General features: G+C 42.4%; 1 protein-coding gene across 3 annotated transcripts; it reads right to left on the reverse strand.

Annotated features, from left to right (window-relative positions):
- Nucleotides 1-598: 598 nt before the first annotated feature.
- On the reverse strand, nt 599-26972 carry gpat4 (glycerol-3-phosphate acyltransferase 4). 3 transcript variants are annotated; one of them, XM_008121653.2, is made up of 13 exons: nt 26714-26972; nt 15002-15763; nt 11125-11194; nt 10423-10720; nt 9932-10006; nt 9272-9361; nt 8683-8776; nt 7287-7402; nt 5574-5629; nt 4925-5010; nt 3554-3682; nt 2771-2850; nt 599-1212 (listed from the first exon to the last, which is right to left on the reverse strand). In XM_008121653.2, exons 2-13 carry the CDS (start codon nt 15164-15166, stop codon nt 1104-1106), a joined length of 1368 nt encoding a protein of 455 aa, XP_008119860.1. In that variant the 5' UTR covers nt 15167-15763; nt 26714-26972; the 3' UTR covers nt 599-1103. The 3 variants fall into 3 exon arrangements, with proteins under 3 accessions (XP_008119860.1, XP_003228164.1, XP_008119861.1); XM_003228116.4 differs by lacking the exon at nt 26714-26972 and adding an exon at nt 16756-16938; XM_008121654.3 differs by lacking the exon at nt 26714-26972 and adding an exon at nt 16745-16938.
- Nucleotides 26973-27489: the final 517 nt, after the last annotated feature.

The raw sequence follows: 27489 nt of genomic DNA on the forward strand, positions 1-27489 counted from the left end.
GTTGTCTAACATGATGTTTTGGTGTTTAATTTGTAAAATCATAACCTATTTTGATGTTTAATAGGCTTTTTCTTAATCTCTCCCTATTATCCAACATATTCGCTTATCCAATGTTCTGCCGGCCTGTTTATATTGGATAAGTGAGACTCTACTGTAGCTGAGAAAGAAGTTCTAACTATTTTAAGTAAAATAAGTGACATTTTAGGGAGTTTGACTCATCTTATTCTAGCATTGTAACTGTTAATAAAAATACCTCCAAGGAGAAACAACATTGTAACCATTAAGCTTCGTGCCTTAATAAACTTGTTCTTGTTTTTCTAACATCAAAGCCTCTGTCACATATATTATGAACCAAGTTACGTTACCATCTAAAGGGAATGGGAAGAAGAAAGAAAAATAAAGTAAAAGGTCTCCTCTCTGAGTCTTTGGTGGCTGTATCTTTACAAAGTGGTGGCGGCGGCGTTATTAATTCTTTACATTTGGTAGCAGAGGTGGGATTAAAAAGATTCCCACCTGCCTGAAAGACCCTCAGACATTCATAGCTTCTTTACAGGCGGTTCCATTGCAAAGGCAGCCAGCAAACACTGAGCACAAAACCTTCGTCTATACCTTTTAATTATAAAATGCAAAGTGAACCCATGCAACTGAAGTCAGTTCAGAGAAGGGGGACAGAAGAGTGAAGAAAGGACACGAGAAAGGGGGTTGTGCCTTTCCCCAAGAAAGGAAGGATGTTGCAGGAGGCACCTCCGTCACTGGCAGTAGGGACTCGATGCATCCAGCTGGGCTGTCGCATCTGACACAGGCACGCATGCATGGACGCACGCAGAGAGAGACACGGGCTCCCACAGAGCTGAGGCAGAGGCACAAGGCATAGCCCATGCTGCCACCTCCACTAGGATGTGAAGTTCTTAGCTGCTGCTGCTGTCTGGCCAGTGGGGAAAACCACAGGGATTGAGGACAAGGCCTTTTTCTCAGTAGCCGCTAGCCAGCACCATTGAGAGGCTACGGAACGAAACATGTCCAAAGCCTTAAGAGGAAAACTGCCACGTCACGTGGCCCCGGAAAGACGTCTGCGCTGCGGGAGCCCTCGGACATGGGAAAACTCAGGAACGGCTCCGATCCTCGTGGTTGCCCACAATCATCTTGCTGTAGAGCTTCTGCTGCTCCTCCTTGAATGTGTCCTTCACCTTTTCCCTCTTTAAGCCTCCATCCCTTGAGGGGAGAAAGAAATAAAATGTAAACCAGAGGATGCTGGAACTCAACCATATAATAATAATAACCAGAGGATGCTGGAACTCAACCATATAATAATAATAATAATAATAATAATAATAATAATAATAATAATAATAATAATATAATAAAGGAGCCTCTAGTGGCCTAGGGCAGGGGTCCTCAAACGTTTAAAGCAGAGGACTGGTTCATAGTCCCTGAGACGGTTGAGGGGCCAAATTATCCTTTGAAAAACAAAAACAAAAATAAAAAAATTCCTATGCACACTGCACATGTGCAAACCTCCCCCCCCCCCAACAACATTTATTTATTTATTTATTTACTACATTTATACCCTGCCCTCTCTCGCCCCGAAGGGGACTCAAGAGTGGCTTACAAGTTGTATGTACATACAATATATTATATTAATGGTATAGCACAATATTAGCATTATATATTACTATATTGTATTATACCACTATTACTGTAATATTATTAGTAATATTACATTTAATATATAATGTATAATTAATATTATGTTGCATTATTATTAGTATTATATTGTATGACATTATAATATTAGTATCAATATTATATGTATACACAATATATTGCATATATCGTTGTGACCTAAGTGACCCAAAAGATAGTTGCATCTATCAAGTAAGAAATTTAGGTACCACTTATATGTGGGGAGGCCAATTTACGACACCATAAAAATCACCCAGCCACAGTTGGGATGAGGGATAATGAAGCAGCTGCTCCCCGTGGCCGGAATCAAGCATACCCTCAGGAAGCTGGAAAAGGTTTAAATTGCCTCTGCGTCTGTCTCTGTTCTATGTTACATGGCACTGAATGTTTGCCTTATATGTGTACAATGTGATCCGCCCTAAGTCCCCTTCGGGGTAAGAAGGGCGAAATATAAATACTGTAAATAAATAAATAAATATAGTGAAAAATGTAAACTGGGGAGAGGTAAATACTAGGAACTATTATCCTGATAAGGGGCTTGGGAAGGTGTAAACATAGAAGCTATTTCCAACTGAACGAATGGAATAAAGTGCAGCAGAGATAGTATTGCACAAGCTTGCAGTTCTCATCAAGGTCTTAGATGGGCAGGTGGATTAGTTGAGAGGGAAAAGCCCATTGGCCTCTCTGTCTGCCTTTTCACTCTGTCCTTTCCTCCTATCACCTTTCTTGTTAGACAGATATTACTCAGGGACACGTCTTTTTCTTTAAATACATGGCAAGCCCCTGAGTCCACTGTTTTGTTCTTCTTCTGTGATCATGGAAAGACAAGATACCTGCTGTGAGTGAGTTAGTTAGCAGCTATTCTGGGTAATATGGCTGTGTGGAAGGGCCGAAAGAGTTCCAAACTGATTCTGCCATGCAAAGGGCCCCATGTCTGCAGCAAAGCCATTGTTTTCCAATCAGACGCCAAAACATCAGGGCCTGCAATGGTCTGGCTTTCCGGCAGGTTAATTCACCTCTGCACAATTTATCACACCCCTTGCTTCCCATATTTCTTCCAGCGATAAGGCAAGGTTTCTGGACTCACCACAAAAGATCCACAAGGCCCCCCTGCCTCGCAATGGCAGACTTCACGCGATTGGCAAACTGCACAGCATCTTCATCGAGCTAGAAAGGGAGAACGAAAAGTCAGCATTGGGAGGAGGGGACTACTAAGACAGCTTGATGTTCATAATAATAATAATAATAAGAAGAAAAAGGTTTGGATCATTGATGTTGCCATCCCAGGTGACAGTCGCATTGACGAAAAACAACAGGAAAAACTCAGCCGCTATCAGGACCTCAAGACTGAACTTCAAAGACTCCAGCAGAAACCAGTGCAGGTAGTCCCAGTGGTGATGGGCACACTGGGTGCCGTGCCAAAAGATCTCAGCTAGCATTTGGAAACAATAGACATTGACAAAATCACGATCTGCCAGCTGCAAAAGGCCACCCTACTGGGATCTGCGTGCATCATCTGAAAATACATCACACAGTCCTAGACACTTGGGAAGTATTCGACTTGTGATTTTGTGATACGAAATCCAGCATATCTATCTTGTTTGCTGTGTCATACAATAATAATAATAATAATAATAATAATAATAATAATAATAATAATAATAATAAACAACTTTATTTCTAGATCGCCCACTCTCCCCAGAGGGACTCAGGGCGGTTAACATACATATAAACGGCAAACATTCAATGCCACAATTTCATTAATATCAAAAGTATAAAATGACAGTAACGTACACATTGTAATAAAAATTCCACATTAGAAAAAACAATAAATTTAAACATCAGTCTAGTCTAGAGGCAGATGACTCACCTCTCTGGTCATTGGTGGGAGATACCAGACACTGCAGACAATGGCCCAGCTAGTCATCATCCTCAGCAGGTAGGTCACCATGCCGTATTTGCTGCTGTTAAAAAAGGCGTCTCCAAACTGGGGGTCGTACTGAAGGTGGAAAAACAGGAGGGTGAGAGCTAGACAAGGAAACACCAGTAGCTGCTGCATTTCCCACCCTCGGCTTATACTCGAGTCAATAAGTTTTCTCAGTTTTTTGTGGTAAAATTACATAGGTTCCTCGGCTTATATTCGGGTCGGCTTATACTCAAGTATCTATCATAGGGGCCGGGCTGTAGCGCAGGCTGGTGAGCAGCCTGCTGCAATAAATCACTGACCATGAGGTCATGAGTTCGAGGCCAGCCCGTGGCGGGGTGAGCACTGGTCAATTAAAAAATAAAAAATAGCCCCAGCTCATTGCTGACCTAGCAACCTGAAAGATAGTTGCATCTATCAAGTAGGAAATAAGGTACCACTTATAAAGTGGGGAGGCAATTTAACTAATTTACGATATTGGAATGAGGAAGTGCCGTCACAGTGGATGATGAAGCAGCTGCTCCCCCGTGGCCAGAATCGAACATGCCCTCAGGAGAAGGTTAAATTGCCTCTGCATCTGTCTCTGTCTTGGTTCTATGTGTATATGGGCATTGAATGTTTGCCCTAAATAATGTTTCCCCTATATAATGCAATCCGCCCTGAGTCCCCTTCGGGGTGAGAAGGGCGGAATATAAATACTGCAAACAAACAAACAAACAAACAAATAAATAAATAAATCTCCTGTCTACTATAGACATAAGAGGGACCCTGGATTCAATACACGGCAAGAAACATACCTTGGGTAAAGGACATGTTTCTAATCAGTGTAGCTATGATATCTATACCCGATTCCTCTTTCAGGAAAGCTAGAGCATTCTGCATGGGCATATATATCTTTTTCATCCTTTCAACAACCCTATAAGGCAGGCTGAGAGAAGGAATCATCCACTCACCCAACTATACCAGAGGAAGCAATATATCACCCCCTACACATCTGTTTTTGAGTCCTAGTAGTGCGAACCCACTATTTTATTGCAGCTGTGTGCCTTCAACCAATTTCTGGTTTATAACAACCAAACATGAATGCATCATGGCATTTTTCGGGGTCAACAAGTGTGGGATTTCAATAGTCAAGGGGGAATTGAATCTTGATCTCCAGAGTCATAATCCAATGCTCAAACTACAGCATCATACATTGATGTTAAAGCATGGATAACCACGCACCAGAAAGCATTATTTTACCTTGTTTGATTTCTTTAAAGTGAAAACCTGATTTTGAAACCAGGAATTAGCTTCATAGGTAAGAACAGCCCTCACCTTGATAGCAACAGGATAAACTGTGGCACCGATTTCAAAGCTCCCTTTCTTGAACATCATCACAGATGTGTTGTTGATGCAAGTGCCTGTCAAAAGAAACAACAGCACCTGTAGGAGGAGCTCTCCTAATTCAATGGAAAGTAACCTAGAACACTGGAAATCTATACACATAATAAAAATGAAAATATGTATGTGTGTATGTGGTTGGGCTGTTCACTTACACAGACAAGCTCTCACTTCCAGAAATAGCTATAGCTCCCACTACGCAAGAGACACCAATGGCCCAAACTCCAATTACACTGCAGGTTACAGGGAGTGCAGTAAACATGTCCAAGAGCCATGCCAATGTCCTCCACAAACACAATACTGCCCACCACCCAAGTGAAGGCTTTCATACGGGGACAATTTCATTCTAGATTTTCTGTTTTTCCTCCACCACAGACATCCCAGTGTTTCTGACTCTATCTATTGGTAGGAATTTGTATGGCCCTGCCCACTGCCTTTCCCTTAACCCCTTCCTATTCTTTTCTATAGCACACAGCAAACAGATGAATGAATGTGCAACATACATTATATTTCCTTCCATGCACTCATTCAGTGGAATACTATGGTCATAGGAATTTGCTAATTTTCTATACTTCTTGCTTACCTTCAGGGAAAATCAGGATGGGTAGCTTATTTTTATCATGAGCATGCTCTGACAGCCTGAAAGGAGAGAAAGGAGAGAAAGAAAGTATATATTTATTTATTTATTTCCAGAATTTATATATTAGCATCATTCCTGAAAAAAGACATCAAAGTGCAGCGAGATGCACAAATATTGAGACCTTGTGTGAAAAAAAACACCTTCCACAAAAGCGATGAGTATATCATCATCATCATATTATTATTATTTTTTATTATTATTATTATTATTATTATTATTATTATTATTATTATTATTATTATTATTATATCGTCCTAGGAACATGTAACCCTTTATATAGGTAATCACAGGGAATATCTAGTAATGGCATCATGTCTCTCAGTTAGCAATAAAGTCCCTTTGGAAATCAAGTGAGTCTTCATTGAATGACGGTACGATAGGCATTCTGACATAACCTTTCCCAACAGAAAGAAAATTCATTAAATTATTCATCCTTGAGTTTCTGTGAGTTTTCCAGGTTGAATGGCCATGTTCCACGCTGCATTCTATCCTGACGTTTTGCCCATATCTATAATAGTAATAATAATTATTTTTCTACCCCGCCACCATCTCCCGACAGGGACTCGGGGCGGCTACATGGGTCAGAAGCCCGAAATACAAAACAATAAATCAGTTAAAACACATTAAAATACAAAGACAGTAAAAACCAGCAGTTATACAAACAGTTACCTTAACCAAAACAATACAGTAAATCATAAAAACTCAATTAACATATAAATCAGTTAAAAATAAAAACAGTTAAAATAAAATAAGATAAAATGGACCACCAGGTTGGTGGAGGGGATGGCATGATGGGGCTATCTAAACTAAAGTGCAATGACATAGTTCTAAAGTGCTTTGGGTCAAAGGACAAAGTGTAAACTATCTATGGCAGGCATCTTTGTTGGAAATCTGAAGAGTTCTTTCTCCCATCCTAGGCATTCCACAGATACATAAACCCCACTTGCCTAGTTTCCAGCAGACCTCACAACCTCTGAGGATGCCTGCCATAGATGTGGGCGAAACATCAGGAGAGAATGCTCCTGGAACATGGCCAGACAGCCTCAAAAAACTCACAGCAACCCAGTGATTCTGGCCATGAGAGCCTTTGACAACACATATTCATTGTTGCTTATGAAAACAAGATAAGGAAAGACATCCCTCATATACAGGCCTGTAGACAGGGGGTTGGGTTTAGGAGTTCAACCCCCCCCCCCTCCGAAAATTTTCAGTTTAAAAAAAAACCCCTGGTTTACTCATGAATTTTAACTGGTTAACCAAATCCCCATTCTAAGTCTATGAGATACAAAAAATTAAGAGTCCCTCCAGGCACTATCTCAAGTAGATATTGACAGGTCTGTAGCTGCAGGGGGTGGTCTAGGGGTTCAACCCCCCCCCCCCCCCGAAATTTTCAAAACCCTCCCCGAATTTTTTTTCTGGCTACGGCCCTGCTCATACATATAGAACTAATAAATACAACATTCAGAAAAACGGGGAATTCCTGGCATGAAACAGACATCATCCTAGGCTGATTCCAGCAGCCATGGCAACATTGAAATCAGATCAGTAGTTTCATTTGAAATCTGCAACCATACAACATTGGCTCTCTCTTCCTCCTTTTCGCATACACACATATATCCAAGCCCTTGGAGAATGCAACACAGAATGGGCACATACCTTCGGGCCACTAGATGGCGGTCCTTAACTTCAGAGCGTTCAAACCAGACGTGGGGACAAGCCTTCACCATGGCCCTCTGGATCACCCCCATCAGCCCTCCGTGAACCTGGCCCACCTGAGCAACAGAGAAAGTGAGGAGTCAGAGGCTGTTCGCAGGGAAACCGTCTAAACAGTAGACAGTGTGAAAGGATAACCTTATCTCTCAAGTGGTCAGAGAGTCTGCCTCAAGTCACAGTGCAAAGCAGCAGGAATGTGTGTAATTCATGACCACAAATAGAAGTTTCAGGGAAAGGAAGATATTTTCCTTTGGCCATGGGACATTTGCCAAAGAGCTTTTTCAAATATATTTATATTTATTTATTAACTTTATTTACATCCCGCCTTTCTTTCCGTGGAGACTCAAGGCGGCTAACAATCCACACTAGACAAGTTTAAAAAGCCACTTCTCAGAAATGCTGCTCCAACACCCATTGCTTTAAAGCAGTGGTTTTCAACCTGGGGTCCCCAGATGTTTTTGGCCTTCAACTCCCAGAAATTATAACATCTAGTAAACTGGCTGGGATAGGAGGCTCCGGTGGCCTAGGGGATAAAAGCCTCGTGACTTGAAGGTTGGGTTGCTGACCTGAAAGCTGCCTGGTTCGAATCCCACCCGAGGAGAGCGCGGATGAGCTCCCTCTTTCAGCTCCAGCTCCATGCGGGGACATGAGAGAAGCCTCCCACAAGGATGGTAAAACATCAAAACATCCGGGCAATGTCTCCTGGGCAACGTCCTTGCAGATGGCTAATTCTCTCACTCCAGAAGCAACTCCGGTTGCTCCTGACACGAAAAAAAACCAAAAAAACTGGCTGGGATTTCTGGGAGTTGTAGGCCAAAAACATCTGGGGACCCCAGGTTGAGAATCACTGCTTTAAAGGGAAGGGAGCAGCAATTGAGATGTTCAACTGTTCCTGGGTTGCTGTGAGTTTTCCAGGCTGTATATAAATCTCATTTGTCTAGTTTCCAACAGACCTCACAACCTCTGAGGATGCCTGCCATAGGTGTGGGCGAAACATCAGGAGAGAATGCTTCTGGAACATGGTCATACAGCCCTGAAAACTTACCACAGCCCAGTGATTCCAGCCATGAAAGCCTTCAACAAAAGCAATGCAAATGTTCAACTGTTTTTATGTACTAATCTTATCACCAAACAAGGTGTTATTCCCATAACATGAAAACTACATCCTTTTGCTCTGCAGAAGCTTTAAAAACAACTAAGCACTACTGATACTATTTGACAGCACTCACTGATATGCTGTTTATTAAATCAGAATGTTAAAGAATGGGTTGGAAAAAAACCCTCTGCTTTCTACGCGTATATCCCCACCCACACAGAAGATAAGGTTTATCGTCCTCACCATCGCGTAGTAGCCATCGCTGGCCAGGATTATGACATCAATCGGGGAAGTGTGGTTAGCCACGCAGATTCCTCCATTGCGAGGTCTGTTCCCTCTGAAAAAAAGGAAAAAGCATGAAAATGTGGCATTTGAACCCAAAAAGAGCATTGGATATAGATTTGCCTGCACACAGAACTCCTTCCTGAACGCCAGTAGGATCTCAATTCCCCAATCCATATAGTCCAACTTTATATGAAATTCTGTGCTAAAGAAAACTCAGGTTTACCACCTCTATAAATTGCAACTGCTGCTTTTTCCTCTTGGTTTTGCTCATATTATTCCAGCATTACAAGACAAGAAAGGGGAGCTACACAACTGAAGATCCTTAGTCATCAAAACTGTATTTTGTGGCCACCTTCCCTTGCTCACACACTTTCAGATTCTCGCAGCCAAATGTTTTGGAAGTTCTTCCTTAAGAAACAAGAGGACAGGAATCTGAAATCTGTGTTTACAACCACCTTCTGCAAGGCTTCTGTTTCCACAAAGGCATGGATTCAATTTTCTTCTTTCCTGGCAGCTACCAGGGGCCATCCCTTAAACCTCTCCTTACCGGTGGTGGTAAGTGATGATGGCTGTAAGGGCTCGTACACAAATCCGGTAACACATCAGATGCACATGCTTGCTTAGGAACTCCTTGCACCTAAAGGGAGAAAACAAATATCTTTCTAAAATGAACCTGTAGTCAGGACAGATCTGAAAGCTTCCCCAGAGTAATAATGTATAGCTTGAAACTCCTCTTTATCATGAATAATGTTAACCCAAAGAAGTGGGAGATAAATCTCAGAATTCTTTGGTGCCACCTTCTGGAAACTGTTCATATGACAGCTGGCTTTTAAAACCGCACTGCTTGGATTCTCCACCTTGACAAGTCCTTCTTGGGAAAAAAAGGACATCTGTGAAATGTTCAGGGTGGGAGGAAGAACTCTTGTCTGCCTGAGGCAAGTGTAAATGTTGCAATTGGCCAGCTTGATTATCACTGAATAGCTTTGCTATTTCAAAACCTGGTTGCTTCCTGTCTGGGGGAATCCTTTGTTGGGAGGTGTTAACTGACCCTGATTGTTTCTTGTTTGGAATTCCCCAGTTTTTTGAGTGTTGTTCAAGACAGAAGCAAGGACCTCATAAAATCCCAACTACTGAAACCAATTTTGAGTCTTTCCAACATTCACTCACAGATAATGATCTTCCCAGTGCTTCACAGTGGAGAACTCACCTTCCATTGGGCAAGTAGCCCACCATGGTTGTGCCTGTCACCAAGAGGCTAATGCCAGTGAAAGCCAGGGCTACCCTGCACAAAGAAATAAAGGGGAGAGAGGGATGAAGCCCAATCTGCAGAGAGCCTTTGGGCATCCACTACACCAGTCTCCACCACTGGAGAAGGAATCCTTCCTTGGGCTGGACCATAACAAAAATAATAAAATTTTATTTATACCCCGCCAGCATCTCCCAGAGGGACTCGGGGCGGCACACAAAGCACTCAAAGGAACAATACACAAAATACAAGAAATGCTAAAAGCAATAACATGAGACAGTAACAACCAACATAAAGATCACACTTCACAAAAATGGCCATGATATGATTGTAAAAATACACACACAGTACTGGCTTCGCCGCCAAGGTTTCATGCCAGGGAGCAGACTACAGGAAACACCAGAAATACCAGCTCTAGTCTTCCCGTTGTCCAATCCAATGTTAGACCTTACCTGAGTGGCAGCAAGATGCAGTAGCGGATCACGACACCCAGCCCCCACAGGACTGTGAGGCGCAAGCTGATATAATGGAAATTATAGTTGGTTCTGCTCAACAGGTTCCATGATTCCAGCTCTTCGGCCGAGAAGCGCTTGGTCACCTCGTCATCCATAATGGTCTCAATGCCCTTGCGGCAGAAATAGAAGATATCGGAGAGCTCAAACTCCGGGGTGTCCAAGGCCTTGTTGCTCCCGCTGCGTCTGATCTCCTTGATTTCCTCCTCCAGCGAAGTGGGCTCCTTTGCAATGATGCCTGCAAAAAGACATGATACCTTGTTGTGGCGAAGGCTTTCAGGGCTGGAATCACTGGATTGCTGTGAGTTTTCCGGGCTGTATGGCCATGTTCCAGAAATGTTCTTTCCTGACATTTTGCTACATCTATGGCAAGCATCCTCAGAGGTTTTATTGGAAACGAAGCAAGTGAGATTTATATATCTGTGGAATATTACTCTTGCCTAGTTTCCAACACCTCACAACCTCTGAGAATGCCTGCCATAGATGTAGGTGAAACGCCAGGAGAGAATGCTTCTGGAACATGGCCATACAGTCCGGAAAACTCACAGCAACACATGATACCTTTCCAGTCACACAGGGAAAGATGGTGAGGCCCCCACCCCATTCCTCCTTCCCTCCCCACAAGGTCAAGTAGCCTCATACCATTGACATAGGGTTTATAAAGCGGGTGGTTCTTCTCTTTGGCACCACGCTCGATCCTCAGCGTTGCCCACTGGAAGACAAGGAGAAGGGGTTAAGGGTTCACAATTGTATGCAGCTGACATGAAATTCATAGCTGGGAGAAGGGACCGATGGCCATGGATGAGATGGCTCCTTAAAGACTGGATTAAGTCCAGGGAAGAGGATTGGCAGTCCTATCATCACAGCTGAATTGGACTCTGGGAACTCTAAGTTGTAGTATAAGTGGAGGTTGGCCACTGGTTTCATGTACCACTGTTTCAAAGTGGAGTGGTCCTTGCCAAAATCTGGAACATGGCTTGTGAGGTTGTATCTGCTAGTATTTGCTCACCCCACAGTGTCCAAAAACAATTCCTTTTACAAGCCTTAGCTAGTGATCTAGACCAAAATGGTAACTTTTGGCATTTAATAAAAATGAATGCCTGCTGTAGAAGGCTCACAAACGCAATCCCTACCAGATCCTAGAGCAGTAGTTATCAACCTGGAATCCATGGACCACCAGTTTTCCCAAGAACTAAAATATGGTCCACGGCCTCACTGTTACTACACTGTTGCAACGAGAGCAACTGGTCTCGCGAAACCCTCTTATAGTGCCAAGGCTACAAGGATGTCTGGAGGGGAGAGGTTGACTACCCACCAAAGGCACGACAACAAGCCTCCTGACTGCTGCTTCTCCTCCTCCTCCCTCCCCCTGAGCGGAGCTGTTCCATGCGGTGCTTGTAAGCGGGGAGCCTCGGTGCATTTGGTTTTAGGCCTGTTCCTGGGGTTATTTGGGGTGCTGATTCAGAAAACTGCACTGGATAGGCTACATCAGCTCTAGATTATTGTTTTATATATGGTTTTCTGTGGGCAAGCAGATGGCGACTACTGGATGGCTTATGTTCTGTATCAGAAACTAGAACTGGTGTGATCTATCCCATGCAATTTTTTGAATCAGCACCCCAAATAACCAAACCAAATCTAATGTTGACCAAAAACTGATTTGTAACCCTTTTGGTACTAATGCTGGAGAGAGATCCCTGGTCAAAAAAAATGTTGGGAACCACTGTCCTAGAGTAAGCAATACTGGACTTGATGGATCAGGGCTCCGATTCTGCCCAAAGTAGCCCTGTTGATTTTTCTGATGGAGGAAGTCTCTCTGCTGTCATTAAGATCTGCAGAGAAAACTTGCTTGTTGCTGTTTCTTAGGAGCAAAGACTCAGAGGACCAGGCAGAGCTAAGCTTCCTTTGTGGGGACAATCCTTCCAAAATCTCACTTTCAATCTCTTTGTGGATTCTTCAATCTGTTGGTATTGGCTACTTGTTACTGGCTGATTACTTCCGACAAAGGAAATGCTACTGTTGCACAAGATGTTTATATTTATTTACTCATTTCTGATGTCTAATACTATACTTGCAGCAGAAATGCAATCTGTAAAAGGCTTAGAATCAATAATAAATAGGGCATCCTAATTAAAGACTGGAAGGGCTTAGAGCCTAAATGGCAAAGCAACCTCTACAGACTGATAACCAAAACAGCCACTGACAACAGCTCTGAAAAACAGGAAAGGGCTGGCAAGGAGTCAGAAAGGCAACTTTGATGTAACAGAGCTGCAAATCCCTGGAAGCGTAGGGACAGGCTGGTAGTGGTGGGTCAGGGAAAACAAATCCCACTTTCTCCAGATGACCTCCAAGTCTCACAAGAACCTGCACAGTATCCCATCAAATCAGGCTGCGGGTCAGAGCTCTGCCCAAAGCTGCTGCTGGTTCTTGCCTGGTTAACCTTTGTATCTGGTTGCTCTAAAGGGCAGTGTCAGCTTATAGACAATTGTTCTCTCTTTTTGCCCCACTAGCAACTGAATACACCACATGCTGCAGCTTCCAGCAGCAACTGCCAGAAACTAGTGTGTCTCCACATTGTACCAAGATCAGCCTCTCCTCTCAAGGGTATCAGAAAGAGAAAGAGAGGGGGGAGGGAGACCAGCTCGCTTTCAGCACACTTGGCTACCCTCCATCTGACCATGTAAGCATACTACAAGCTTAAGCAACTACCTCATAAGCTGGGCTCTGTCTATGCACTAATTACACAGTAGGATACAGAAGTCTCTTACCTTTTTAGCGGTTGCACTGAAAAGAAGAAAAGAGCAAGTTTCTAGCCTTCAGGCAGCCTTGAAGAATGAGCACAACACTTGGTGAAACCTCAAAAGCCACAGAGATGACTGGATAAGATTTTTGAGGAAGGGGGCTGCTTTAATACCCTACATAGCCTGATGTTGCCATACAAGCCCAACATATGAAAAATGGAAGTGTATAGAAAATAAGGTTTGTTTGACATGTACTGTGTTCCCTCACTTATCGCTGGAGTTAGGTTCCAGGACCACCCACAACAAGTGAAAATCCACGAAGTAGGGACACTATATTTACTGTAATATTTATACATTATTTTAGTAGTTATATACAATTTTAAGTCTTTATTAACCAATCGTGTGTTGATAAATCTCCTCTTCCCGTTGCCACTTGGGCTCCTTTTCTCTCCCTTCGGTTTCTCCTTCCTCTCTTCCTTAGGCTGTAAATTGTAATTTTTTATGATTTATAATAGTCTTTTAGAGTTTATTGAAAAACTGCGAAACAGCGAATCCGCGAAAAGTGAACCATGAAGTAGTGAGAGAACAATGTAAATGTTACTTTTGGAACTAGAATGTCCAGGATGCCCCAAGGAGATAATCGTATTGATGTGTTGTCAAAGGCTTTAATGGCCAGAATCACTGGGTTGTTGTGAGTTTTCCAGGCTGTATGGCCATGTTCCAGAAGCATTCTAACCTGATGTTTCGCCCACAAGCAGGAAGCAGCCAAGCTTTGAAACTGCAAGGCCATTCAATGCTAATCAAGCTGGCCAACTGCAACATTCACACTTGCCTCAGGCAGACAAGAGTTCTTTCTCCCACCCTGAACATTCCAGATATATAAATCCCACTGGCCTAGTTTCCAAAAAAAGAAAAGGGGGGGATTCCAGACATGAAACAACCAGCTAACACCTCCCAAAAAAGAATTCCCCCAGGTTTGGGACCCACATATTAAAATTTCATTTTTGTTGGCTGGCCAGAATCCTAAAATAACACACAAAACACCCCTTTTCCTATTCAAAGCAACACAGTTGAGAATTGCATATTTGGAATCAATTGGGGTAAACTGTGGAGGTGATGCAGATATTTGACCTGAACGGGATCTTGTTAACAGCTTGTTTAACTTCTTTTGTACTGCGGGTTGTATGTTGTATGTATGTCTATGTGTTAAATGTTTTGAGACGGCCAAAGGGCTAATCAATAAAACGTGATTTGACTTGATTCCCCCAGGTAAGCAGCCACACTTTGAAGCTAAAAGGCCATTCAATGCTAATTGAGGTGGCCAATTGTAACATTCACACTTGCCTCAAATAGATAAGAATTCATTCTCCCACCCTGGACATGTGGGTGAAACGTCAGGAGATAATGCTTCTGGAACATGGCCATACAGCCTGGAAAACTCACAGTAACCCAGATAATCATATTGATTAAAAACATTTCAAAAGAATTCTGGACCTAAAAGTTAAGTTTGTCTTTATTTTAAAAAAATGCAAGACCAGCAGAATATGGAGCTTTGTGAGAGTTCCTGGACTGAAAGCTGTCAAGGAGAAACTGACTAACGCTGTCAGAAGTAGCCTGACTGGATACAGACTGGAACAAATGGAACCTTAGCCAAACCTCCCAGATTACTCATCCAACTTGCAAAGGCCATCATTGAAAAGCCATGATTCATGCCTATGCCCTGGGGCTGCTGACATAATCCTTCTTCTCTCAAAGCAACATCACGCAGACTGACTCACCTGGAAGATCTGCAGCAGCGTTTTCATGTAAAGCCGGCGGATGCCAAAGGAAACTCCAAATATGGCTGGCACAATGATGAAGACCAAGAGCAGGGTGAAGAGGACAGTCAGGGAAATGCCCAGCAGGTTCACCACCAGGCTGTCAAATGGCAGCAGTAGAAACATGGTGAGAGGGAGAGGGCAGGGGAGGCCCTACAAAATCCTGAGACAGGTAGAAAGAGGCCGCCGGGAACAATCAGCCAGTTCTCCTATCATTCAGCGGCACCTTCGTGCATGCAGTAGGTCCATGGCCTATCAGGCACGCCATTGCGAAGTTCACAGCCGGCCTCCAATGGCCTTGGGGTTGGCAAGAATCCCCATAATCAAGCCTGGAAAGATGCCACAGCAGAGAGGGGAACTGCGAGGACTGGTCCTGTATGGGACGGCTACACAAAGGACAGTCAACTAAGCTAGATAAAGGAGAAGCTCCTGGAAAGGTAGGGAAATGAGGCCCCTCTGAACAATTGAGGGCATCAGACGTCTCTTTGCAGGGCTGAGGTGAGCTCCTTCCCTTGACCTGCATTTGAGGAGAGACGCTGGCTGGCACAGCTAAAGTTCTTGCCTGCGGGATGCAAAAAACAACTCCAAGTCTCTTGTGTAGCCTGTGGGTAGCATCATTCCAAAAGACTCTGGCTTTAATCCATCGCAAAATGTTACTCAGAGAGTATTTCCTCTTTCTTTAGAAACTGCTCCAGAGGGCACGGCATTCCCAGGTCCCAAACACTAGGAGAGGAAGAGAAAGAGTTCAAAGTATCAAACCAGTGAAATGGCACAACGGGGAGGGAAACATGAGATCAAGCTAAAGTAACCACCTCAAAGCTAAGTTACCTGACTAAAACAGCAGAAAGGAGAAACTCTTGGAAAGAGCAAGTAATTTTGCCAGGACTATTGACTATAAAACAACTGCTAAAGTTAGTATTCTGCCAACCTAGCAGTTCGAAAACATGCAAATGTAAGTAGATCAACAGGTACTGCTTTGGCAGGAAGGTAACGGGGCCCCATACAGTCATGCCAGCCACATGATCTTGGAGACGTCTATGGACGCCGGCTCTTTGGCTTACAAATGAAGATGAACACCAATCCCTAGAGTCGGACATGACTAGACTTAACACCAGGGGAAAACCTTTACCTTTTCTAAAGTTAGTAGTCCAAAAATATTGTTCTCAGCTTGGTGTTGCACTTAATTGTGAAATTAACTCATTGTCTTGAAAGTTTTTTTAAGAGTCAAAATTTGCTGAAGGAGATTTTGACTCACCAAAGGTGACAAAATAAGTAGTTATGGATATGCCCATTACATTGGCATGCAATTGACAAAAGCAATTCTGTTATCCAAAATGTTTTTACCACTATATTTTTCCAGCTGAAAAGATTTAACTTAGCAGGATAATACTAAAAAAAATCCTTGCTTTGCCACAAAACACAGAAATACAAAGCAGCAATCTAGATATTTAAAACAAAAGAACCACAAATAAAAATGCTATACAGCGAACAGTAGCAGAATAATCGCAATAGCAGAGAGGCCTCAAAGCAGTCATCTCATTGGAAAAGTGAAAATTGACATTTGAAGGCAATTCCTCAGGAGCTGTTCGCTAAGCCTGGCCTATAACAAGCACAGCTCAAGTCCAGGCCCAGTTCTTTTGCAAGTTCAGAAATTCTCTTCACAGAATTTTGACTCTGCTCAGAGTATTTTGTTGCTCACCTTACCTTTTACTTACAGTAAATAGAAGCTGAACGGATGTCAGAGGCAGGGATGAAAGAAGAACTGGAATTACAACCCAAGAGTGATAGAGAGAAGAAAAAGAGGCATTGACAGGCTTTGGAGAGAGATTCACTCTGCTTCAAAGCAATCCCAGCTGCAGTGGCACTTGGCCTTGCATCACTGCTGGAATGGAACAGCAGTCCGGTGTATGTAAGCCAACTGGGATGTGTAATCACTGCAAAATGTTCCAAGAGATTCCAGAGTTCAAGCAGTGGTTGGCGAATCAGCTTTCTCCACGTGGGAAGCAACATATCAGTCATGAGAAATCACTGCCTGAAGGTACCCGCCTGATTCTTGGGAACTGGCAATGTGACAAGGCTACTGCCCATTTTCCCCAAACTGACTTGATCGATGGCTAGAAATGTGCGTCTGATATAAATAAGCAGAGTAGTCTAGATTTTTTTTTCTGCAATAAATCAAGTTTTAAGTTCTGTAATGAACTCAGGCCGGGCTGTGGTGCAGGCTGGATAGCAGCCAGCTGCAACAAATCACTCTGACCAAGAGGTCATGATTTTGAGGCCAGACCGTGCCTGCATCTGTCTCTGTTCTATGTTATGGCATTGAATGTTTGCCTTATATGTGTGCAATGTGATCCGCCCTGAGTCCCCTTCGGGGTGAGAAGGGCGGAATATAAATACTGTAAATAAATAATAAATAAACTGACTATTACACATTAGGATCATATAGTTGGAAAGGGCCCATGAGCCATCGACGACTCAACACAGACTCTTCAGCAAAAGCACCTCCAGCAGGTAATTGTCCAGCCTCTATTTGATAATGTCCAGACACCACCTCCCTAGACGACTGAGGTTTCTTCTAATGTTCAATCAAAATCTACTCTCCTGTAACCAAAAACCATTAGACCTGATGCTGTCCTGCCCTCTCCCTCTATGATAGTTCTTGTGATATTTAAAGAATGCAAACATGTCACACCTCCATCTTCTCTTTACCAAGCTAAACATGTGCAACTCCTTCCACTTCCTCCTATGCATTTTGCATTTTTTTTCCACTGAATATGATGTTATTAATTGCTGTACAACTTGCTAGTTTATTGAGGTCTTTTAGAATTTTGTTCCTATCTTCCAATGTGTTGCCTACCTCCCAGTTTTGTGTCATTTGTAAACTTGATAAGGATTCCCTCCAAGTCATCATCTAAGCCACCGATGATTTGTCACCTTGTTGTGGTGAGGGGGCTTGCATGTTCCAATGAACTTGTGGGCGAAACCACCGGAGTAAATCACTCCCGGGGGGGCCACAAGACTGAGATAATCCGAAGACCTCAATGGTGGATCAGACGGAAGATAACACGGTACATTTTACAACAACTGTGAAGGCGGAAGAAGCCTGCAACAGATTGAGAAGTCAATGTTATCATATTAACCACATCACCGATTGTGACCCTCACTCTGTGAAGACTGTTGATCGAATGTGCACCAACTCCCACACATTAAAAAAACACACGCACTGGTGTCTTCCAAGAACTTGGAAGGCCATCATACTTGGACAATGAAGTATCGCTTAGGATAGGCAACAATGAATAGGAATGGCCCTTAGATACAACCCTAAGAACTTTATTTGTGACCTCCTAGTCCAGTGGTTCTCAAGCTGGGGCCCTCAGATGTTTTTGGCCTACAACTCCCAGAAATCCCAGCCAGTTTACCAAGTGTTACGATTTCTGGGAGTTGAAGGCCAAAAACATCTGGGGACCCCAGCTTGAGAACCACTGTCCTAGTCTGAAGCACAAATCTTTGGGCATCCTAGTATTGAACTAGGATGACAAGTTAAATCTTTGAGCATCCTAGTATTTAACTGTTCAGATAAATATTTCCTCCTTTATTTTACTTTTTGATTATTACAAGAGTTGTTTATGTTTATCTTTTATGTTTATATAACAAAACAATCAGTGACTTTTATTGTTGCACCCTTTGTTAGCCATATTATAGTTGCTTCAATTGTTATAATGTAATTCTTCTTCTTATTGCTATCCCTTAAATTACCCACTGTTTCATGCATGGCTTTACACTGCCTTCTCTATCCTTTCAATATATTTTAAATTGTTTTACTTTTGAGTGTGCTACTGGTTCAAAGGTCATTCTCTTTGTGTTGTCGAAGGCTTTCATAGCCAGAATCATTGGGTTGCTGTGAATTTTCTGGGCTGTATGGCCATATTCCAAAAGCATTCTCTCCTGACGTTTCGCCCACATCTATGGCAAGCACCCTCAGAGATTGTGAGGATGCCTTCCAAAGATGTGGGTGAAATGCCAGAAGAGAATGCTTCTGGAACAGGGCCATACAGCCCGGAAAACTCACAGCAACCCAGTTATTCTCTTTGCTCACTGGAGTTATATATCAGAAGTGATATATTTAAAAAACCCCAGATGGCCATTTGTCAAGAGGCACAATCTGCCAAACTCAGTGCAATTCAAAAGTCAAACAAATGCATTCAGAAGGCTTGGACCAAAAATACGTAGTGATGTAAGTGTTGGAGCTATGATACTGAGAGATCAGGGTTCGAATCTCGCTTGGCCATGACCTTCGGCAGGTCACCCTCTCTCAGCCTCATAGGAAGGCAAAGGAACACCTTTTCTGGAAAAATCCTGCCAACAAAACTCTGTGGAAAGTTCACCTCAAGGTCGGCATAAATCAGGAATGACTTGAAGGCACACAAGTGGTCCTGCCAAAGGCAATATCACTCAAAAGCCAGCCAACAAATTCAGAGTGCATGGACCAAAATATCTATATACTAGGAATGGAACATCACATTGCTTAAATAAGCTCAGGCTTATTCAGTCATACTTTTGAGTTTCCTGCTAGCATGAGTGGATATGTTTCCTAACTAGCAATTGTAGACTTCAACAGCAGTGTGTTCAATCATCATTATGGCTGTTGTTTACATCACTATCTGAAGAGGCATCAATACCATAGCAAGTGTTATATTAAGACATTTCCCTTCCAGGACAGATTGCTTAGGGCTTATTAAACTAGGAGCATTGGTCACAAGACCAATACAATTATCATTGTTGCAATACATGGCAGTGGCGTTTAAAGTGTCACCTACAGAATTTCTCTTATCATATAGATCAAGAGAAGCTAACTCCTTTGGAGACGAGTTCATCACTGGGAAAACATCAGCCCTTGTTATTATTTGGCCTCCACATGAGTGAGGCAGCATTTACATGCAAGTGAAATATATCTGACTGAAGGAAGCACTCTGTCATACAGTTAATAAGTAATCCATGAGTTTCAATATCACAGAAGGGATAAACAAATTTATGGAGGCCATGTCTGCCTTCTCAATCTGTGAGCTGGGATAGCTAAATAAAAACTTGAACTAGAAAGGGACTATAACTCTGATTAACAGATGCTAGGGATTTTTGTTTTTACTGGGTCCTTGCCCCAATTGTGAGCAGCTAAAATATTTGGTTGACCAATGGATAGAAGAAAATACACCCAGTTAACAAAGCAGATGTGTTCCTGAGTATTTCTTTAATAGAAAAACTGGCATCAGAGACAGAGGTGATAAAGAAAGATTGGGGATAGGTTCCTACACCACAGAAGATAATTTCAGTATATTTCTTTTCTTTTTTTTTAAAGTGGTTTTCAGTGTTATCTTCTGCAAGATCTAACTCCCACTAAGTTCAGTTATATTAATCTCCTACTGAAGGAGTCTATCAAACTCTCCCTACTTCTAGAAGTCCTCAGACCAGATTGAGGGATTTGCATGTGCCATTTCCCTTCTTGACTTCTACTGGAAGTTAATGTTCAACTGTTACCTTGACCTTAACTTTGACCACAGGAAATCCTTGTTTGAGGAATTGCCAATTCTAGGACATTGCAAAATCCAGTTTTTCTTTTCTTTTCTATAGCTGTAAGCATGGGTCCTGAAAGCACGTAACATCTGTGTTACTTTTAAAATGCCCAGCCTGTTTCCTCAATCTATGAATCTCACCCAGAGGATCTTTTCATTGGCCTTCTCTAGACTTCTCTAGACCTGCCAGAAGAGATTTGACAGCTAAACAAGCTGTCAAAATTTAAAACAAAATGAGACCTATTTCTTCCAGCAGGTCTACCCAGTAATAAACTATGAAATCTGAACTGAAAATTATTGGTATGAATTATTTTTATGTGTTTCAATTTTATGCAGGGCCATGGTGACGAAGTGTAAAACTGCCAACTTGCAGAATTTGCTGACCAGAAGGCCAGTGGTTCGAATCTGTGGGATGGGGTGAGCTCCTGTTGTTAGCCCCAGCTTCTGCCAACCTAGCAGTTTGAAAACATGCAAATGTGAGCAGATCAATAGGTACCGCTTTGGCGGGAGGGTAATGGCGATCCATGCAGTTATGCTGGTCACATGACCTTGGAGGCGTCTACGGACAACGCTGGCTCTTCAGCTTCGAAATGGAGATCAGCACCAACCCCCAGAGTCAGACTCGACTAGACCTAATGTCAAGGGGAAACCTTTACCTTTATTTTAATTATGTTGTACCTTGCCTCAAGCCTTGAGGAGAGACAAGACTTGAGGGGATTATTATTGTGATGATGACAATTTCCCTTGAAAGACAAGTGTGATGTAGGTCTGATCTGGCAAAGTTTTCCAACTTTTTCCAAGTTTTCAGTTGACTTTGGTTTGGGCCCAACTGACAATTTATGTCAGTACTTTCCAAAGTTTGTGACCTAACTGAGATTTTCCTACACCAAGTGCTAAGAAATCTTTATGTAACTCTCAGTGTGTATACGCCAGACTCTGAAACATGTTGGTGTGGGCTGAGTCTCACAATCTGCCCACATAAACTAATGATGTTCCTGTCCCACCACTGCAGCTGCAAACTGGGGAGATCACTAGATAAGAACCAGCTGATCACTAAATATGCACCAGTTGTTTTCTGTGGAAACTTATCTATCACCACAGACTTCAATGTTGAATTCTAATTCCCTGGAAAAGTTGAATACCATGGCTTTGTACAATGAATTTTTGCTTTTCCCAGGTGATTGAATCTGAATGTAATTTTCTTTATAGTTGGGATTCAGATAAATACTGAAGAATCAGAAACTGAACAAGGTTGGCTTTGTAATACAAGGAACAGCAGCACTTCATGTCCTTGATGGATGTCTGACTGCATCCCAGCAACCATTCCTTAAATGCCGTGACCAGCAAAAACAAGGTGTTCCAACCTAATCTATAAGCATGGTGGGTCAACAGTGTGAGCCTAAAATTTTAAAAATTTCAATGAGAGGCAGAGAACCTCCCGGCTATTCTAAATATAGAACTTTTAAGAATGACATGAGAAGGGAACCTTCTTAAATCTGAGAAGTGCAGCCTTAAATTTTTAGAAACAGGCTATAAATATCCCCATGCTTGTAGCACTTCACACACCGCACATGGCAATGCAGGAGCCACAGCAAGTGTAGTAGCAAAGTGAGCAAGAAACTGCTTAATACATAAGGTTCAATCTACCTTTTCTTTATTTATATATGGCCATAATTTGCTTGCTGCTTCCAATGACTTTCAGCATAAAGCCAGAAGGATCCAAGAGGAACCCTAAGTTACCAATTTATTTTCTGTAAAGGTTGCTTCTTAAACCACTGGAAGTTTTTTTGTGGTCATTCTGTCTTTCATACATATTTAATGCTGTAACCCACTATATTACTACTAGGCATTAAAGACGAGACTTTACATGAGAGTTGCAAAACATGAAATTTCTGCTAGAGTTTTACTTAAATGCCATTTTGTAGGAAGCCTTAATCACAATGGGCAATGACTACAGTACTGCTACACAAAGTGAAATGCTGGCAAGTTCCAAAAGTACAGCCGCAGCCTATTCATTTTTCTTTTCAGATTTGGCACCTGGGAGAGCTAGACAAAAAGCCACAGGGGCCAGGTTTTGCTTAGGGCTATTACCTGATGGCCTACAGTACCGCATTACAGTAATAAAAGACTTATGACTTACATTAAGAGAAAATGAAATGTAATTAAACTGACCACTCCAATCAGCTACACATCTTCAGAAGTTAAAGGAAGTGTCTTTCTCAGCCAGGAACTCAATGTTCCACATGGAAATCACATGCATTCCCACTGAGTCCCGGTCAACACTACCATCTGCCTGCCATTTTCTCCAGTGGAAGACTCTAGTGGAGTGACTCCTTTCGACAATTACATTTACTCGGCTCCAGCATCAGACAGGCAATGAAATAGGTAGGGAAACAGTAAAAACTGCTGATAAGCATGATGGAGGCAAAGCCCACAGAAGCTAGAAATCAAGATGTGGGTGCACACGGAGGTGCAAATCATGTTGCTAAAATAAATAAATAAGCACATTTATCATCATTGTACACAGTCCCATAACGCGGTTCTTTAGGCAGTTTAAACATGTCAATCTGATTTCCATTTTTTTACAGAAGCTAGAAATCAAGATATGGGTACATACAGAGGTGAAAATCATGTGGCTAAAATATATGCATTTATCATCTGTTTATGGGCTGTTTAAACAAGACGAGTGATTTCCATTCTTTACAGCTAACAAAACCAATAACATATAGGTAAATGCAATTTGCTCCCCTTTAAATAAGGGAAGAGAAACAGTGGCAGAACCATTTCTTTTATGAGTTCATTGGTTGCCTATACAGTAGAGTCTCACTTATCCAACACTCACTTATCCAACATTCTGGATTATCCAACACATTTTTCTAGTCAATGTTTTCAATATATCGTGATATTTTGGTGCTAAATTCCTAAATACAGTAATTACTACATAGCATTACTGCATATTGAACTACTTTTTCTGTCAAATTTGTTGCATAACAAGATGTTTTGGTGCTTAATTTATAAAATCATAACCTAATTTGATGTTTAATAGGCTTTTCCTTAATCCCTCCTTATTATCCAACATATTCGCTTATCCAAAATTCTGCCGGCCGTTTATGTTGGATAAGTGAGACTCTACTGTAATTTTAAAAATATTCAGTTCCTGCCTTCATGCAACTGTTTCCATGTCTGACCTTTACTGTGACAGGAAGTATAGAAACACAAATATATATTACAGCTGTCACCTGATTAAAGAGTTGCTTCAAGGGATACTAGCAAACTGTAATTACATTATGGAATAAAGTATCATCATCTAAGGCAGAAACCACACCTTAGAAGAGGCACTAATGCACACAATGCATACATGCAAACACAGGTGAAGGTTAAGTATTTTGAGAATGGTTGCAGATTTTGGCATTCCTGCATTTGCATGTAGATACACAATGAGATATTGTGGAGATGAGAACCAAGTCTACATACAAAATTCACAACCTGGAAGTAATGTTTATACAATGTATGTTTGTGTCCACTGAACCACCACAAAACAAATATTACACACTCTCTCAGCCATCTATGAGGTCAATTTTAAATTTTGGAGTATAGGTAGTCCTGAAGTTATTTATTTATTTACTTTATTTATATCCCGCCCTTCTCACCCCATAGGGTGTGAGCAAGATAGGTCCTGTAGGTTTGTTTTTAAGTTGAATTTGTATGTAAGAACTGGTACTTTTTAAAAATGTAATTCCACAAACACACATATATATACACACACAAGCTTTGGATGGCACAGGTAAGGGTTAACACCCTCTTGGTGTTTGTTTTGCTGTCTAAGCAGAAGATTTCACTTCCCTTTCTGTTCCTGTGATAATTGGATTTTGACAAATTTGGCTTGCTGTGGAAACAAGGATTGGTGAGAAATCTTCAAATGGAGATCTCTTTTCCCTGTGATAATACGGTAACCCTTTTGTGAATGAATTTCCCTTCCAAGGGGCAGATTTCTCTCCCTTATCCAAAATGCCTGTGACCAGAAGTGTCGGGTTTCATAACTCTGGAATATTTGCATATATATTACAAATTGCATAGCCAAAGGCTTTCATGGCCAGAATCACTGGGTTACTGTGACTTTTCCGGGCTATATGACCATATTCCAGAAGCAAATCTACAAATTATCACACATGTTTCATATATAGGTTGAGTTAACCTTATCCAAAATACATGAGGGAGATTTTGGAATATTTGCTTATAGATATGTGTGTGTGTGTGTCCAAGGCACTGTCAGTCCAAGGCACTCTTGGAATTAGAATGCCATCTCCCAATATATCCCTATATATGTGTATGGTGTATATATACCGTGTTTCCCCGAAAATAAGACAGTGTCTTATATTAATTTTTGCTCCCAAAGATGTGTTAGGTCTTATTTTCAGGGGATGTCTTATTTTTCCATGAAGAAGAATTCACATTTATTGTTGAACAAAAAAATGAACATTTATTATATACTGTACAGTAGTTGTCATCACAAACCAGCATAACCAGACAAACTGTGAATCCTATCAAGAATTTCTTGTTACTACCATTATTTCCATGTACAACTGGTATGTACATTTACCAATCCTGAATGCTCTGGTGTTCTGTTTGGCAGGCGCTGGGCATGCTTCCAAACAAAAACTTTGCTAGGTCTTACTTTCAGGGGAGGCCTTATATTTAGCAATTCAGCAAAACTTCTACTAGGTCTTATTTTTCGGGGATGTCTTATTTTCGGGGAAACAGGGTATGTATGTATGTATATGTGTGTGTGTATATATATTTATGTATTAGCGACATTTATAGCCTGCCCTACTCACCCCGAAGGGCACTCAGGGCGGTTTACAAGTATATATACATACAATATATTATACGACTATACTGCAATATTATTAGTAATATTGCATGTAATATAAATATATAATTATAATAGTGAATTATAATTATTATTACACACACACACACACACACACACCAGGCATGGTTTTAATTGTGTTTTATTGTAAATTAATGTATATTTAAATGACTTTTCTGTAATTTTTTTGTAGTTGTTTTAAACGGCATTGAATTATTGCCATGTTGTAAGCCGCCCTGAGTACCCTCCGGGGTGAGAAGGGCGGGGTAAATATATAGTAAATAAATAAACAAATAAATGGGCAAACATTGGCCCTCCAGGTGTTTTGGACTTCAACTCCCACAATTCCTAACAGCCTACCGGCAGTTAGGAATTGTGGGAGTTGAAGTCCAAAACACCTGGAGGGCCAGAGTTTGCCCATGACTGGTGCATGTATATATGTGTATGTTTGGGACTTCAGTTCCCAGAATTCCTATCAGCCGGTACACTTGGAGGGCCAAAGTTTGCCCATGACTGGTGCATGTATATATGTGTATGTTTGGGACTTCAGTTCCCAGAATTCCTAATCAGCCGGTACACTTGGAGGGCCAAAGTTTGCCCATGACTGGTGCATGTATATATGTGTATGTTTGGGACTTCAGTTCCTAGAATTCCTATCAGCCGGTACACTTGGAGGGCCAAAGTTTGCCCATGACTGGTGCATGTATATATGTGTATGTCTGGGACTTCAGTTCCTAGAATTCCTATCAGCCGGTACACCTGGAGGGCCAAAGTTTGCCCATGACTGGTGCATGTATATATGTGTATGTTTGGGACTTCAGTTCCCAGAATTCCTAATCAGCCGGTACACTTGGAGGGCCAAAGTTTGCCCATGACTGGTGCATGTATATATGTGTATGTTTGGGACTTCAGTTCCCAGAATTCCTATCAGCCGGTACACTTGGAGGGCCAGAGTTTGCCCATGCCTGGTGCATGTATATATGTGTATGTTTTGGACTTCAGCTCCCAGAATTCCTGTCGGCAGGCCTAGCGGGCTGAGGCTTCTGGGAGTTGAAGTCCCAAAGAGTCTCAACATGAAAAGAGATCCTTCGAGGTCGCGAATCGTCTCCGGCCTCCCAGTCCCACTCTGGCGGGGATGATGGGCCTTCAAGCGCCAGGCCCGAACCGCCCCGCCCCCTTGCGGCCCCCACAAAGGAAAAAAGGCGTGGCCTTTGGAGCAGGGGGCGTGGCACTCACCTGTCGCCTCAGCCACTTTCTTTCCTTCAGCTTTTCGTCTCCGGCTGAAGAGAAAAAGGAGGAGGAGGAAGAGGGGGAGAAGGGGGAGAAGGCGCCGCCGCCGTGGCCTGACCTGCCTGTCCTTCTGCGCACGCGTACACCGCCTCTTCTCGCCACGACGCCATTCTTGCCGCCTCAAACGCTCTCGGACTTCATCTCCCAGAAGGCCTTGTCATTGCCGCACGGTAGCCGAGGCTTCTGGGAGCTGGAGTCCTTGGAGAGAGCGAGCGGCGAGAGGATGCGGATGTTAGCTCCGCCCACCTACGCACTCAATTCCATCCATGCTCTGGAACTCCAACGTGACAGCCAATCAGCAGCCGCTCTTATACACCCCTCCCACCCCCGATGTCGGCCATTGGCCAATCGGAACGGTCGTCGCTGAAACACCCTCCAGGGCGCATGCGTATAGGGAATTTGGGGCTCTCTCTCTCCCTATATAGAGAGACGTCGCCACTCTCAGGCAGCCAATGGTATTCGTAGGTGTCTGTTTCAATGCTATGGCGCTATGGGAATTATAGTTTCACAAGGTCTTTAGCCTTCTCTGCTCAAGATTGCTGGTGCCTCACCAAACCACAGCTCCCAGGATAGCATGGCAGTTAGTGGGGTCAAACTGGATTAACTCTACAGTCTAGACACCCCTTACGACTCGAGATCCTCCATAGGCTATGGAAAGCGTTGAATGACCTTGGGCAAGTCATATAGGGCAGTAAAACTGCATTAAATCTGCAGTGTAGATG

This window comes from Anolis carolinensis, unplaced genomic scaffold (assembly GCF_035594765.1).
Source record: "Anolis carolinensis isolate JA03-04 unplaced genomic scaffold, rAnoCar3.1.pri scaffold_8, whole genome shotgun sequence".
Classification (NCBI taxonomy): domain Eukaryota; kingdom Metazoa; phylum Chordata; class Lepidosauria; order Squamata; family Dactyloidae; genus Anolis; species Anolis carolinensis.